This window comes from Mus caroli, unplaced genomic scaffold, assembly GCF_978045245.1.
Source record: "Mus caroli unplaced genomic scaffold, Mus_caroli_1 scaffold_9, whole genome shotgun sequence".
NCBI lineage: Eukaryota > Metazoa > Chordata > Mammalia > Rodentia > Muridae > Mus > Mus caroli.
Genome location: NW_028227264.1, coordinates 39,035,659 through 39,052,529, shown reverse-complemented (window position 1 = coordinate 39,052,529; position 16,871 = coordinate 39,035,659). Strand labels below are relative to the sequence as shown.

At 43.2% G+C, this 16,871-nt stretch overlaps 1 protein-coding gene across 1 annotated transcript in view; it reads right to left on the bottom strand.

The window, feature by feature from the left end:
• The window catches only part of Mettl24 (methyltransferase like 24), a 137,238-nt gene that overhangs the window by 69,296 nt on the left and 51,071 nt on the right, over positions 1 to 16,871 (bottom strand). The window contains exons 3-4 of the mRNA XM_021175136.3: positions 13,553 to 13,692; positions 3,930 to 4,158 (exon numbers count right to left, since the gene is read on the bottom strand). Of these exons, the coding sequence (XP_021030795.1) occupies positions 3,930 to 4,158; positions 13,553 to 13,692 (369 nt within the window). The remainder of the gene's footprint in view (positions 1 to 3,929; positions 4,159 to 13,552; positions 13,693 to 16,871) is intronic.

The following is a 16,871-nucleotide window of genomic DNA, read 5'->3' as shown; positions in this document are numbered from 1 at the left end:
TGCCGCTTCTGGAATCAGTGGACGAAGAGGAAGAAGTACTGATACCTTCAAGTGCTCTGCTCTAACTCCCTCCCTTGCTTCAGCCATGTCCTATTTATCAATGTCTGCACACACAGAGAGAAATGAAAACAGACTATGCTCTCTGCGGGCCACAAATGAGGTTTCCTCTTATCTGGCATTGTGTAGCCCCTAGAAGTGTGTTTCTAATGAAAGCAATCACTGGCTGGTAGTTCAGTTTTGTTGCTTCTGTTTGGGAGCACTCACCCAAAGAGTCTAAGGCATCTTCCATTCTTCAACAATAAAATTTTAAAAATACAAAAAAACCCATCAAATCCATACCTGGCAACTCCGAGACAGAGGCAGATCACTTTCATTGTTATTAATTTTTTTTTAAAGAAGAATAAATCACCATAGGAACAAAGCAGCCCTTTAATCATCTCTCCTCTGTAAGTAAGTATCCTTGGAAATGCTTCTGCTATCTCAGGGATAAAATGTTGCACACGATGACCCTCAGCATAAAGGTTGGCCCACTGCTGCTCCCAGGGAGCCACACAGGAGCAATTCAGGTCTGTGCCTCCTTAGCCCAAAGCATACTCTTTATAGCAAATGTGCTGGAATAAATTATGTACACACATCGCTTTTTCAAAGCTTCATTTTCTCTTATTGTCTAGCAGATCTTTTGCTAAACTCTGATTGGAAAAATGCAGCAGAGTATTGACTCTGATCAGCCTCTTTGGCCTCTTCAGTCTGCTCTCAGAAGAGTGAAGGAGGACAGGACCAGACAGTGACACTCACAGAGAGGGACAACAAAAGACTCTTTACTGAACACAAAGAATCTTCCCTCTATGAATAACCTAGACTTGACATATTAGGGAATTGGTTTGTAATTTTCAGCAGTAAAGAAAGGCAGGTTTTTAAATGTAGGAGCGGCAAATAGAATAATCTAGACTAGAACTCTGAACAATGCCCCCACTTCTCACGTCTCTTAAAAAATTTCGTAGCACATGAAGAAAAGTTCTGTTCACAGATTTTACTCAAAATATTCTAGGTAGGAGGCATTAAGATTCCTGACTGTAGGGTGCTGGATATTCTTGGTGGCAAAAACAACGCATAAACCAGTAACTAGCCCCACGTTAGAGGAACAATAAATTCTTTAAGGTTGTTCTTGAAAAGGCTTTGACTGTCTGATTAAAGGGAGTGCACTGGCTAGTTTTGGGTCAACTTGACACGGGTCATTTGGAAAGAGAAATGTCCCCACCAGATTGGCCTGTAGGCAAGCAAGCCTGTGGTTCATCTTCTTAATTGATGATTGGCGTCAGAGGGCCCAGAGCCACTGTGGGTGCTACCATTGCTGGGCTGGTGGTCCTGGGTGCTATAAGAAGCAGGTTGAGCAAGCCTTAGGGACCAGCTCTCCTCTATGCCCTCTGTCTACACCAGCTCCCACCTTGAGGTCCCTGCCCTGAGGTCCTGCTCTGCCTTCCCAGAATGAACTACAGGCTGTAAGAGGAAACAAACTTGCTTTTGGTCATTGTGTTTTATTATAGCAACAGAAACCCTAAACAGGATTTTTTTTTTTTTCAAAGAAGAGGAAGGGCCGGGTGGTGGTTGGCACACACCTTTAATCCCAGCACTCAGGAGGCAGAGGCAGGTGGATTTCTGAGTTCGAGGCCAGCCTGGTCTACAAAGTGAGTTCCAGTGCAGCCCAGGGCTATACAGAGAAACCCTGCCTCGAAAAACAAAACAAAACAAAACAAAACAAAACAAAACAACACAACACAACACAACACAACAAAGAAGAGGAGGAAGGGAAGAAAGAGAAGAGAAAAAAAGAGAAGGAATAACAGGGAAAGTCTTTTTATTAAAGATCAATAAGCCAATTGAAACTCAAAGTCTCCCACACCTTGCCTCACAAATGGACCCTTATTCTGACGTGTTTTAAATTACATGGCACCTAGGACTGGGAACCATAGGCTAAGACAGGTTAACATCAAGGAGACCAAAGAGGGCAATGGCAGTCCCTTTCAGCATCTGCTTAGAGACTTCACTTAACTGGGCTACGTGATGCTAAAACTTGGGTCCAAGGAACATTGCTCAAAGAGGGAATTTCTTTACACTGTTCCTCCACAACAGAGTATTTGCATATATTTTACATCCTTTAACATATCATATAATTTTTAATATACATAGTGTTCATTCAATTTTACAAAGTAGATTTTACTCAAAGCTACATGTATTTTCTGCTCTTTAAAAGTCAACCTCTTGTCAAATGGTAAAGAGTTTCAGTCATATGGTCACCAAGTTCTGAACAATGGATGCACAGCATAGTAACAGTATCAGTGATAAGGTGTCATATATTTCATATTGCTAACCAAGAAGTTCTTGAGTCTTTTTACCAAACACAGTTAGCATATATGCAGATTAGCTTGACTGTGGTGATCATTTTTCACCTCAAATAAGTTATGTCCAAATATTATCATATATATCTGGAATGCACACAATCTCCGTCAAATATATGCCAATAAAAATGGAGAAGTAAGCAGGAGAGACTGGAGAGGAGACAGTGCTTTCAGATCTTTAAATTAACTTTTATAACATAAGATCAAATTAGGTAATTTGGAACAAAACAGCTCCTGCTGATTGATTATTCATGAAGCTTGGCTGCTTGCAGCTCATTAGACTGATTTCTTTGCCATTAAGACTGTCCTGCTCTTCGTAGCCTTTCCCTTGCACATAAACATGCATACACACATACCACTGGCAATGGAATTATTGGAAAATGCTTTTGGAAATGGTAAAATTAAAGATCAAAAATGTTTTCATACACAATTTACAGCTCTGCAATTTATATCTCTTCTTTAGCTTTCCTTGGGGATTCTGATTTTATAACACAAGATAAGAATTTGATACCTAAAAACAAATAAATATAATTTATTTTAAAGTATTTTTTTAAGCTACATTCATGGCATAGTTAGCATGAACCAGATGGATTTTTCTCTCACAGTTAATCTTTTTATTAAAATTAACTCTAAGACATCTCAAAGAATGCCAGGCCAGACTGGTTAAATGGGCCAAGCTTAAATAAAACTGAGAAATACTACTGTTTTTTTACATGCAGATTTCACAACATGAACTTCCCATTGGTTTCAGAGAAATGTGTTTTAATACCATTACAGGCTTTGAACATTCATATTATTTCTCCACTTGCACCAATTCTTGGTAATTTTTTTTTTACCGTTTCTTCAAGGTTAATTTGTTTTAGATGCTCTGTACAAGACTCTATAGCATTTGTCTCTGTTCCTGGCTTACCTGACAGACCATAATATTCACAACTAAGGGTCTATTATATGAACTCTTGGCATTTATGGTTTTCTGGTTGCTAATTATCAAATTTTATTTATTATATGAATGCTATATGCAGCTATACTGTACTTTTTAATACATTTATCAGTTGATGGATACAAGCTGCTTCTATACTTAAGCTACTGTGAATCAATAAACATGAGTATGCTAGTAGATCTTTATAAACATTATTCTATTTTCTTGGAATATATTCCCTAAAAATAAAAATTGATATTTATATGCCAATTCTCTTTTAGCTTCTTTGTAATTAAAATTAAAACAATATGATCACAGTTCAAAGTTACAGATATCAAAATGTAGTTCTATTTTTCTGTCACTTTTTATAGTTGGAACTTTTGAAAATAAATTTTTAAAACAATTAAAATCCTCAATTCAACCTAAACAGCTCTGGCATTACCAAAACATCACCTCTACAGGTCAACTTTACAAGTAATGTTGAGCCTCCAGCACAACGGAAAAACCACGCCGTCAACTTTCTAGTGTCCACGTTCTTAATCTCGGTTTTTATTTTTTTACATTGATGGGTTCATTCACTTTACTTAATTATAAAATCAAATGAGATGTCTTACCTTGTGGTGCCCAAATTCATTCAGAATGCTTCCCAGTTTTCTGGTGTTGCTCTGCGGCTTCTGAGCAGCCACGGCTGGATGCGGATCCCGCCAATCGATGGACAAGCGGTGATGCCAGAGGCCCTGCCGCTCCAGAACATGGGCTGACTTGACACTCGGATCAAAACGATGCACTTCACATCCACCGTTGGCCATGCTCACCTCAAAGTGTGTGTCATCGCTTCCCAGCCTAGAGACCAGAGGGAGAAAAAACTGTGATATATACATGATCTATATCACATATATGTATATGAATAATGAAGCAAAGTTAGATGAACAAGTTGGCACCTCTAATGCTTTCCTAGTGACATCATGCTTTCTGTTTAAAAACTTCAGATGTACACATTCAATGAACTTTATATATGCGTGCTCTACACACACACACACACACACACCATTAACTTCTAAAGATTAATATGTTTAGTAGTTTTCCTGTGTCTTCCCATAAACATATACAAGGAATGGTCTCTATTCTAAATTATTAGAAGCACATGCATATAGATGTATGTTGATCATTACATAATAGCGATATTTTTATATAATGTTTCAGATGATCTGAAACTATTTGTAATTTTTATTAACTGATCTTACTTACTGAGATTACTTACTCAATCTATTTAATTCCTTTCTTTTCTTAGCAGTATTTTAGTCTGTAGCTGTGGGACAATAGTACTTAGGAAAATAACTAATTCTGGCTCGTGGTTTCATCCCATCACAGAGAGTAAGGCACAGTAGAACAGCTCACAGTGTGACTGGTAGGGAGCAGAGTGGAACAGTAACGGGAAGGGGGCGGGGCAAGACAGATCCCCAGGACACGTCCAACTAGCTCTCACCTTCCTCAGTTCTACCACCTCCCAACACTTGATTCACATCTTGAATCCATCAATGGTTTAATCCGTTCACGTCAGAGACCTGTAATCTCATAGATACTGCGCTGTACTAATCCGTGAGGTGTGTCTCAGTCTACTCCAGTTGACAAGATTAACCATCACAGTTAGTGCACATAGACTATCAAGTAGTGGGGTTTCACCATGGCATTTCCACACCATTTAATTTTAATACATAAATATGTACTTTGTCGGGAAGTCATGAGCTCTGCTCATTTACTTAGTGTGTGCGATTTTTGCCTTTTGTGTATTTAAAATAATGCATTTCCCAGGCTTAGTTTACATTGATCAAGTTTCATGGCATACGTAAAAGGCAAGAGGAAGAGCCAAGGTATTGTGCCACACATCCCAGCATAATAGAGCCAGAAGAGGGATCCATGTCTGGCACCTCCAAAGCACGTCTCTGTGGGTTCTCTCCTTCCCTGTAGGGGATCGGAGACACGGAGCTCTAGCAGAACATGCCTCTCAAAGTCTGGAAAGTTGTCACATCTTAGAGAGTGAGGCTGCATTATCATTTCTTACTCCTTTTTTTTTTTTTTAGGTATTTTCCTCAATTACATTTCCAATGCTATCCAAAAAGTCCCCAATACACTCCCCCCCCAGTCCCCCCCCCCCCCCCCCCGCTTTGGCCCTGGCATTCCCCTGTACTGGGGCATATAAAGTTGGCAAGTCCAATGGGCCTCTCTTTCCAGTGATGGCCGACTAGGCCATCTTTTGATACAAATGCAGCTAGAGTCAAGAGCTCTGGGGTACTGGTTAGTTCATAATAATGTTCCACCTATAGGGTTGCAGCTCCCTTTAGCTCCTTGGGTACTTTCTCTAGCTCCTCCATTGGGGGCCCTGTGACCCATCCACTAGCTGACTGTGAGCATCCACTTCTGTGTTTGCTAGGCCCCGGCATTGTCTCACAAGAGACAGCTATATCTGGGTCCTTTCAGCAAAATCTTGCTAGTGTATGCAATGGTGTCAGCGTTTGGAAGCTGATTATGGGATGGATCCCTGGATATGGCTGGTAGAGCGGAGGACTGTAGTTGATTCATTTCTTACTCCTAACTCCCCTGTGCCCCAGACAGGTGACAGATAGAGCCATGATGCTCCCACAGAACACTTTATGTAATGTCTCCAGCTCCCAGGATAGACAACAGCATTCAGATGTAGCACAGAGCAGCCTCCAATTCACTGACTTACTCCCGTATGGAAATGAGTATTTATGGAATGCTCTACGTAAGTAAGAAATCCACTGGCGTGGGAACAAGTAGAGTCTAAGTGCCCTTGAGCTGAGGCCACTCCAAGACAGAGATGAGGAAGGAGCATTTTAAACCAATAGTCATGATACCTGTTTTAATTAATACAAACAAATACGAAGGTAAAACCATCGTTTACTGTTACTTAACTGCAAAGGAAATTTGCTGTAGACAAGTTTACTCAGTGGAATTATTTACTTTAGGGTTAGTGCACAGAGCAAGTAGCACAGAGCAGATGTCTGGCTTCCATCTCAAGGTCAGCAGTGACTGGTCCAGTTTTCCCTTCTCCTGCAGCAGCCAAACAGGTAAAAGGGGAAACAGTGGCTATGTTCTTTTTCTGAAACCTCCACGCATTTCTTCCACCCACAGTCACTGCTCACAGCTAATCACAGGGCCATTGAAGCTACAAGGAAAGCTGCTGCCTTTCCCACCCACGCCCCAGTTCCCGAATAACGACCTGGAAGCTTATTTATGAGTAAACACTTAGGTCATAAACTAGGCTTGTCCCCCAACTCGCTCCTAACTCATAGTAACCCGTTTATATTATTCTATGTCTTCCACATGGCTAGTTTCACATGCCCTACTTCATCAGAGTTGGAGGGGGGATCTTCCTGCACCTGACTATCTCCCAGGGTTCCTCTCTCTTTGCCTTCTGTCCCACTTTCTAACCCTGTCTCACCTCATTGGCCATCAGATTTTATTGACAGGTGCTGCTTCCACATAGCACACAAGAGATTATTCATACAGAAAGTCAGGAAATCCAGGAATCCACACAGTGGCTGTGTGTTTTGCTAACTTGACGAGTTATGTTACCAGGGGAATAACTGGAGACTAGACAGTAGGGCACAATTAGCAGCCCCCACAGTTCCTTTCTGAAGCACTTCAGCAGTTAAGTTGCTCATTCAAAGGCCATCCTCCCTCTGTAAGAGGGAGGTGAAGTTATCCAATTAGCTAATAAATACCATCACACATCCCGGTGCTGGGATCTTAGGGCACACTGAATGTTTCAGCATAGCAAGGATATAAAATCTAAAAGGTTTTTCTAAAGAAGGGAAAGACTTACAGGGCTAAATTCCCAAAAGTAGACTAGACTGGAATATCAGGACAGCCATGTTAGCCCTCCATCTCTGATGTTTCAGAGTAAAGCAACCAGGTTCTCTGCATGTAGCTGTGTAGGGTACACACTAAATAACTCTAAGATGTTCCTTCCACACAGAATCACCTTAGAATCATAATAATTTCCTGGTGGATGGCACTAAGAGTTCTTGAAAGAGGAGTGGTTTTTTGGAAAGTTGTATGCAACTGCTCTCTGGACTAACTACGGGTGTGCTTTAAGTATGTGAACTGTGTGTGTTGCCAACCTGAGCTCTTATAGACCACAGAAAGGCAAAAAGGAACAGATTGTGGCAGGTCTTTGGTTTTTTCAAAAAAACTAAAAAAAAAAAAAAAACCCAAACAGGATTGTGTGTACACGTAAGTGGGTCTTATGTTCCCTCAGAATCAAAAGCTTGGACCATAAGGACATGAAGGGGTACTCAGGATCATTACTCAGAAGGGAAAGACAGTTTGAAGCCAGGATGATCTATCCCATCCCAACCACCAGGAGGGGTATAATTGAACAGTCCGATATGGTGTTGACAGGACATGGGGAAACTGGAACAGTCAGAGATTGGTAGTGGAGGTGTAAAATGGTATCCATTCAAGATAATTTAAAAGACGTAGTCTCGAAAATTATAGACCAATGCTCATCTCACTAAAAAGGGAATCAAAGCAATGGATCACCTGATGGGTGACATGACAGGCTGTAGAGTTTCCATGCAATGGACTGACTCAGACATAAAGGCTATGGAGTACTGATACATGCTGCTGTGGCTGAGCTCTGAGAACATGTGTTAGAGACAACGCAGTCCATGACCCTGTTTGCATGAAATGTCCAGAATAGGTGAGTGTAGACAGAAAGTCAGTTAGTGTTTGCTCACAGCCAGGGCGTAGGCAGGAAGGGGCAGAACAGCTGTGGGGATAAAGCCTAGAGGGAAATAGGGAGTGATACAATAGGGAGTGGTCCAGGACTTTGGGGAAGGAGAGGGTAAAGATAATGTTTTAAACTTAAGGGTAGTGACTTACGTTTATGTACTTAAGTATGTGAGCTAGATGTAGCTAAAGCTGTTAAAAAGCTTAAAAAAAGAAAGGGAGGGAGGAAGGAAGGAAGGAAGGAAGGAAGGAAGGAAGGAAGGAAGGAAGGAAGGAAGGAAGGAAGAAAGAAAGAAAGAAAGAAAGAAAGAAAGAAAGAAAGAAAGAAAGAAAGAAAGAAAGAGAAGAATCCAATAAAAATAAATCTAGAATACAGATCGGCAAAGTTCTCAGCCCTCATCACTGAGAAGAGAGGGCTGGAAGTGGTAAGAAATGTTTTCCTCCAGAGGGGGAACACACCAGCAGGGTCAAGAAAGGCATTGTAACCTGGTGGCAGAATCTAAACTAGATCTATAAACTGCTGACTCTCTCTCTCTCTCTCTCTCTCTCTCTCTCTCTCTCTCTCTCTCTCTCTCTCTCTCTCTCTCTCTGTGTGTGTGTGTGTGTGTGTGTGTGTGTGTGTGTGTGTGTGTGTGTGTGTGTGTAGGGTCTGAAAGCACAAGGAGGATAGTTAATACTACAGTTTATAAGTATTGACTTGTGTGTTAGTAACATTGCAAATTTCCAAAATTTCATTTAAAACATGGAGCCAGGCATGGGGTACAGGCCTTTAATCCCAGTATCAGGTGAGATAGAGGTAGGAGGCTTTTTGTGTGTTTTGTTTCTAGCTTGGTCTACGTAGGGTGTTACAGAACAGCCAGGACTACCTAGTGAAACCTACCTTAAAAAACAAATAAAACCCATGTCTTTTCAGAACAGTACCACTCCCAAAAGAATGAAATGGATTTTAGGGAGCACAGGCATGCACACAACACAGACACAGACACAGACACACACACACACACACACACAGAAACACACACACACACACACATCCTCTATTTACATATATAGCATAGATATTATACATTGCAAAAACATACCATAGGCACAATGTGTGTCTGTGTGCCTGTGGTATTACCAGACAACAGAAAGGGTGTCGGAGCAAGTACCTAGAAATACTGAGAGCCACAGTCCTCTCCTTCCCCGTTCACATACCCTGTGCTAGCACTTTCCTTCTGCCTCCATTCAAGCTCTGGAAAACAAACGTATTTGGCTGTGAGACTCATTCATCCTTCTTGAAATGCTCCCAACCGCCAGAAATTGCAGGTTTTCTGTCTAAAACACTGGCTCCTGTTGCCTCGACAAGTGTGACTTAGGAAATCTTCTGTCTTACACCAAGATATTATGTCTTGAAACCGAGTGGTATAATTTAACGCAGGGCAAGGGGAGATGAAGACAGTGGGCCTCCACCTTGCTTCCTCTCCTTGTCATTTCCACGGGCAGTTCAACCCCAAAACACAGCCACTGGCATGAAAGCGACTGGGTTTCTTCCCTCTGTTCCTCTCATCCCCTGTTCTCCCACCACACCTGGACAATCCCCTCACCAGTCTCTACCCTGGAAGACTTGCTGGGAAGTGCCCGTCTAAAGTTGTAAGGTGTAAACTATCCTCTGAGCCTACAAGCTGATCTGGGTTGTCTCTTTGGTTTGGTTTGTTTGTTTTGTTTCGTTTTCCATCCCCCTTCTTTTTCTTCTCGTCAATGTTTACCTTCCTTTCCTGTCCCCTCCTGTATGCTCACTGCTCTTCTCTCCGCTCTTTGAAAACTGAAAAGGATCTGCATTTAACTTTTTCATGATAGCACATATTGTCTTTTAAATCCACCATGGAGTATGAAACTTTGACAGCCAGCAGAGACACTTCAGCCTGAGAGAGACAGTGATGAGGCTGAAGGAGAGATAGTGAGGCAGATCAGACCCAGGGCCATCAGCCTTCATCTTCTGACTCCTGGAGTCTCGTGCAGGAATGGTCACCACAGCTGCTCTGTATCTGCGGTTTGCCTGGGAATGCCTGGGCCAGCAGAGGTATAGCTTCCTCATTAGCCTTCTCTGGCACTCAGACACACACTTGGATGTGAAGGTCACAGACTCTGACCCCCTACTTATCACACATCTGTCCCAACACTCCCAGACACTGGTAACCCAGGGCCAACGTTCCCTGTGGTGGTTCTTCGCATCAGAACCACTGCTTGAACATCTCCTCTCAGCAGCAACTGAGATGGCCAATAGCCATCTGCTTGTCCTGCAACAAGAGGGTTCATCAGGATGGGAGGGCCGTCTAGATCCCAGACCCCAAGTCATAACACACTCACCATCCTTATACAATCCAAATGTCATTTTGTTTTCTACCACACGTAATTTCTTTAAACTCCAGTTTTCTGTCTTCATTTTATTTTTCCTTATTTATTTGTGGTTTTGTTTTTGTTTTTGTTTGGTTTGGGTTTGGTGGTTGGTTGTTTGTGTATTTTGTTTTGGGGACAGGGTTTCATTTGGGAACAGGACAGAATGGCCTTGAGCTCACAAAGATCCACCTGCCTCTGTCCACTGAGTGATGGATTGAAGGTGTGTGCCACCAGGCCCAGATAGATTGCAGTTTGTAATAAAAGCTTTCGTGGTTTTATTCAAATATTGACCCCTATAATCTATTCATTTCTGTCTCCAGTGTAATTCAGAGTATCTTGTTTGCTTTTTGCATAGCTGATTTTGAATGTAAATGAGAGACATTTTTTTTCTCTGTGTAATAATCTGAAATCTTGCTGCAGAACTGTCTTATCCGACAGCTTGGAGGAATAAGGGGGGGATTTCAAAACACCCCCTAAATAACTTCCCCAGTTTTATTTTACTCAGTTATGTGCTTTAAATGAAATTATTGTGGAATGTAAAATGTTAAGCAGAACATAAAGGCAGTTTGGAGCCAGGAAATAGGATGGAGATGACATTGCCAATTTGTATGCTATACTATGCAATTATTTTTTTTTGACCTACTTTCACACATTTTTAATGTGACATAAAATAAAGTCTGCTGTCAGGACTTCCCATTCTTCCTAGGGCCTTGAAGCAGAGCTGGTGACTTCCAGGAAAATCTCAGTTCTTAGGGCTGTTCAGCTCCTGTCTGACTCAAGCTCCACTCCACACATAGCCAGCATCTCCTTCTCAAGCAACCCTTGACACAGCTGATATCATCACACCAAGTCCCACCCAGAGACCTTCGAGACACCTCCGTTTGACACATTTGTGAATATTTCATTAACTTCACACTTTTATTTGAATTCTTTCTTTCTTTTTTTTTTTAAATCCACAATCCACAATGACTTTTTTTTTTTTTTTGACACAGGATTTCACAAATCCCAGGTTGGCCTTGAATTCTTTATACAGTAGAGAATGACTTTGAACTTCTGATCCTGCCTCTGCCTCCTGAGCGGTGGGATTCGGGTGTGAGCTACCATGCCTTGCTTCTGTAGAACTGAGAATCAAGGGCAGGGCCACATGCATGCTAGGCAAACACTCCAAAACTCAGCTACATCTCTTGTCCACACACTGCTTGTAATAGTTTGATAGCCATGATTGGGTCCCCTCGTAACTAGCTCCTTTGGGGAGGTCTCCACAAGACCCAGATGTCTGCTCCTCCCCGTGACCACAGAGTCTGGAAGATGTCTAACTCTGGACAGTGGAATGGAGTAAGAGAAACTATAGGTGACACTGGTACAGGTTGTCAAGGGTTCCTTGAGAAGGGGACCCTGGCTCTGTGGCTAATGGAGCTTGAGCCAGACAGAGGCTGTGTAGCCTGTTGTTTAGAACCAAGATTTTCCTGGAAGCCACCAGCTATGCTTCAAGGCCCTAGGAAGAATGGGAAGTTGTGACTGATGACTGTATTTTTATGTCACATTAAGAATTTGTGAAGGCCGGGCGTGGTGGCGCACGCCTTTAATCCCAGCACTCGGGAGGCAGAGGCAGGCGGATTTCTGAGTTTGAGGCCAGCCTGGTCTACAGAGTGAGTTCCAGGACAGCCAGGGCTACACAGAGAAACCCTGTCTCAAAAACCAAAAACAACAACAAAAAAAGAATTTGTGAGAAACAAGCATGTGACATCATGTAGGGTCTTCTTTAAAAAGTGCTTTTAAAAATGCTGCAGTGGCCAGGCGTGGTGGTGCACGCCTTTAATCCCAGCACTCAGGAGGCAGAGGCAGGCGGATTTCTGAGTTCGAGGCCAACCTGGTCTACAGAGTGAGTTCCAGGACAGCCAGTGCTACACAGAGAAACCCTGTCTCGAAAAAAAAAAAAATGCTGCAGTGGTCTAACCTAAGAACCGACTTGGCTTCTATAAATAGCCTACTGAGCAGAGTACTCCAAACAAAAATGCTTTGTTTTGAGATAGGTATCATTTTTTTCCTGGTTGTTTTTGTTTTATTATTTTGTGTGTGGGTTTTGTTTTGTTTTGTCAACAGTGAACTGAGAAGGAACCACATTTGAGAAAATGTCTCCATCAGATCTGGTTGTAGGCAAGCCTGTAGGGCATTTTCTTAACTACTGGTTGATGGAGGAGATCCCAGTGTATTGTGGGTGACGCCATCCCTGGACTGGTGGTCCTGGGTTCTATAAGAAAGCAGGCTGAGCACGCCACAACATCATGGTAAGCAGCATCCTCCTTGGCCTCTGCTTCAGTTCCTGCCTCAAGCTTTGTGCCTGACTTCCCTGGGTGAACTGTGTGGTGTGGAGCTGTAAGCTTAAATCATGCTTTTGGTCATGCTGTTCTATCCCAGCGATGGAAAGCTAAGACAACAATTTGTGAGTTCAGGAATTTACAAAAGTGCTGGTGGACTTGCTGGAATTGTCTCATTGCTTCGTATTCATTCTTACACGGAACCTCTCTAAATATGTGTGCGTGTCGAGGTCGTTTTCAACCTGTATGACCCAGTCAATTGTTGGACAAACATACATGGTTGTTGCAAGGATTCCTTTACTCCCCACCCCCCACCCCCACACCCCATAAATACAAAGCTATACATATAGATCGGCACTGGTCCACACACACACCAGAAACCAAACACCAAAATAAATAGTAGCTGCCTTATCTGTCTCGGGTCATTCATTACAGTGCAAAACATTCTTCTTTCCTCGATATAACCATTGATACCTTTTCTATCTCTAACAAAGATGATCTGATTCACACTGGAAGCCTTTGGTTTCTCCAAGGGGAATCCTCCTGATGCTGAGAACTGAAGCTGGCACCTCATTACCAGCAGAATGGGAGAAAAAGCGGTGCCAAGGTGACCTCAGTTGGTGATCTGCGGGCACCTGCAGCTGCATGGGAGATCAGCCTGAAGTGAGGCATGAGACCAATCACAGCGACAGCACGTTGCACCCTCCACCCCGTTGTCACGGAAAAGACCTTGGCCGCCTGCACGCATGTTTGTGTTCTCCTCAGCTATAAAAAAAGTGTCTTACCCTAAAGAGTAGAGGCGGCACCGCTTGCTGCGGATTTGATGAGCTAAGCCAAACCTGTCATCGAGACACACCAGCCAGGGCTTCGGTGCAGGGATGGAGTCAGTAGCAAAGCTGTCTGTACCCATGTGATCGCATGCAATCTGTAAGGATTGGAAATCAATATGAATAATTTAAAATGCTAGATGATAAACGACAGGTAGAGACTTAACTGCTTTTCCCGCTCCTGAAAACAGTAATAGGAGAGTTATGTCCTCCGCTGCTAACTATTCTCCTCCCCAGGGAACCACAAGACCGCTGTAAAACGTTCAGAGGAATTTCAATTACGTGCCAGATAAGAAGCAACCTCGCAAAGACTCGGTGCGGGTTTGAAGGGAAATTAAGGGCTGCAGTGGCCATCTGCCTAGATTGCAAATTGGAAACCAGGATGGAATGGAAGAGGAGTCAGGCGGCTGTGCAGAGAGGGACTGTAGTCTGGCTAGCCTGGGGGATGAGCGGATGAGAAGGGGTCTGGACTGAGAACTGGGCAGTGCGCTACCACAAGAATATGACACAACCCTGGCGAAGACATTCACCAGGTTGTGAGTGCCTTAACTCAGGCAGGCAAGGAGGGACCACTGAGACCAGAAAAGCCACCTGTGGGCATAGCTGATCCTGGGACAAGTGACCATCCCTGATGAGAAGAGGGATGGGTCACTGAGAAAATGATACTTTGTGGTCATTTCTAATGAGCTGCCTCCTGGGAGAGCCGCTCTGGAGCTCTGGAGCAGAAAAGTGCTGCGCAGTTAACCCAAGTGTTTCTCCTAATGCTTGCATGAAAATGAGATAAGAAAACCAAAGGGAAGTGGACTTTGGCTAAGAGACTTCTTACTCCAAGTGCATGAAAAGCCAGTGCACTTGGTCATGGAAGGGGGCTTGGGTTTGAGGCTGGTGCTGTGCACGGCCAGGGCTCATCAAATAGAAGAAAACAGCTCTGAGTCCCAGACACCTGCCTTACTGAGTGATCAAAAGTCCCCTTATCGTTATCCTCCAAGACTTTCTAAGCTGAGAGGAGCCATCACCCAGGAGACAAAAGATCACTCACTCCTGGTACAAAGGAGCTCTGCAGTTCACTGCTTTTGTTCATTGGAAAACAACAGCAGGGCAGTTATTATTATTATTATTAATTAAAAAGATATTCTAGAGCTGGCAAGATGGCTCAGCATGTAAAGTGATTGCTGAGAAATCTTGTCCTGGACCATTTATAACTGCAATGCTGTCATGGTGTCATGTTTGTAACTCAAGCACTCATGATTAGAGGCAGACCCTGGGGGCTCCACAGACAGCTTAGTCTAGCTGAATAGTGAGCTCCAGGATCAATGAAAGACTCTGTACACACACACACACACACACACACACACACACACACACACACACACTCACACACACACACACACACACACACACACAGTGGTTAAGAGCAATGGCTGCTCTTCTGAGCACTCTTATCTTCAGTGTCTAATCTTCAGAGCAGGGCTCTCACTGCCCTGCAGCAGAAGGCTCAGGCTTAGGTAGGACCCTCAAAAGTGGCCTCCTCTAAGCAGCCTCCCGGAGGAGGCACGACACAGAACGGAGTACAGAGAGATCAGGTTTAAGATTCGGCAATTTTCCCATTAGTGGATCAGCTCTGACCAATAGTCAGACTCCAGTCCCAGAGGATCCAACGCCCTCTTCTAGTCTCCAGGGGTACTGTATGCACACAGTGCACAAATATATGTTCTGGGAAACATTCATATATGAAATAAAAATAAATAAAATCTCCAAACAAATAAACAAAAGCAAAAAATCAGCCAGACGTGGTGGCACGTGTTTGTAATTTCAGCACTGGGGAGGTGGAAGCAGGAGCATGAAGACTTCAAGGCTTCCTCAGCTACATAAGGACTTTGAGGCCAGCCTAAGTTGCATGAGATCTGAGGTCTCAAAAAAAAAAAGCAAGGAAAAGCACTCAAGTTTCTCTCCTTTTAGCTCAGTGTCTTTCCACCTCTCCGTCTCCGGCCACTGTTCAAAGAAGAAATTAGTCATCAGAAAATGGATCTGAGTCCTCTCCCAAGCAACAACTACAGAACACGTGTGTTAACGGCGCACAGTGTTCTGATTTTACAATTCATCCTCCACCATTTGGCCAGACAGAGGTAGAAATTCTGCCTCTGTCTGCCTACCTGCTGCTCTTCCTCAACCACCCAAGGACAGAGTTGTTGCCAATCTAATTGGTCAGAGCTGATCCACTGATAGAAAAATTGCTGCGTCTTAAACCTGAGCTCTCCATGCTCTGTTCTGTGCCGTGCCTCCTCCAGGAGGCTGCTTAGAGGAGGCACTTTTGAGGGTCCTGGGCTGCCTAAGCCTGAGCCTTTTGCTCCAGGGCAGTGCCTTGCTCTGAAGATAAGACACTTATTGTGGACACTTCTCTCTAAGCTTTTCCACAATGACACACAGGGTATGTTCCTACTGCCATTCTAATGGCATCAAAACTCTGCTCTGGCCACTTCCATGTAAGTGATGGTTAACACGGCTCCTCCGCTACAAATCACCTTAGTTGTAGAAGAAAAAAAGGAAAAAGAAAAAAGAGTTACACTCTGTGTTCCACTCCGGATTGACAAGGTATCATGATCCCTGGGGAACCCGTAGTATAATAAGTTTTCTCTCACACACCCCGCAGTGGATGGAGCAGGGAGGTGTTCCTTGGAAAGGCAGCCCTTTGAGTTTACTGGAGGGTTTGGCCTTTTATAAAGCCCCAGAAAAAAAGACCCAGCATGGTCTGCCCACCTGAACCTTAGAATGTTAAGGAAAGAGACTAGACCTGGGCCAGGGCTTTCAAGTGAAGACAGCATCCTCTTTGACCCCCAACAAAGAACAGAGAAGTTGGCACCAACAATTAACCAGAGGCCTCTCAAAGTAGGAACTCTGGGAGAGAGATAGTCAAGCTTATAGCACCAGTGGTTCCTCCTGAGCCTCCACACGGTCTAGGGCAGCAGTTCTCAACCTGTAGGTCACAACTCCTTTGGGGGTTGAATGAATTTCACAGGGATTACATATCAGATATCCTGAGTATCAGATGTTTACATTACAATTCATAACAGTAGCAACATTACAATTATGAAGGAGAAATGAAATAATTTTATGGTTGGGAGAATAAAGGGTTATAACATTAAGAAGGTTGACAGTTACTAACTTAGAATCCTCTCTATAAGGATTGTACTTTATCTAATTACATTTTTTCCTTAATCTAAGATTTAATCATGCACAGATACTTTAATCAGAGAGACACTCTTTTCCACTCCCCTTC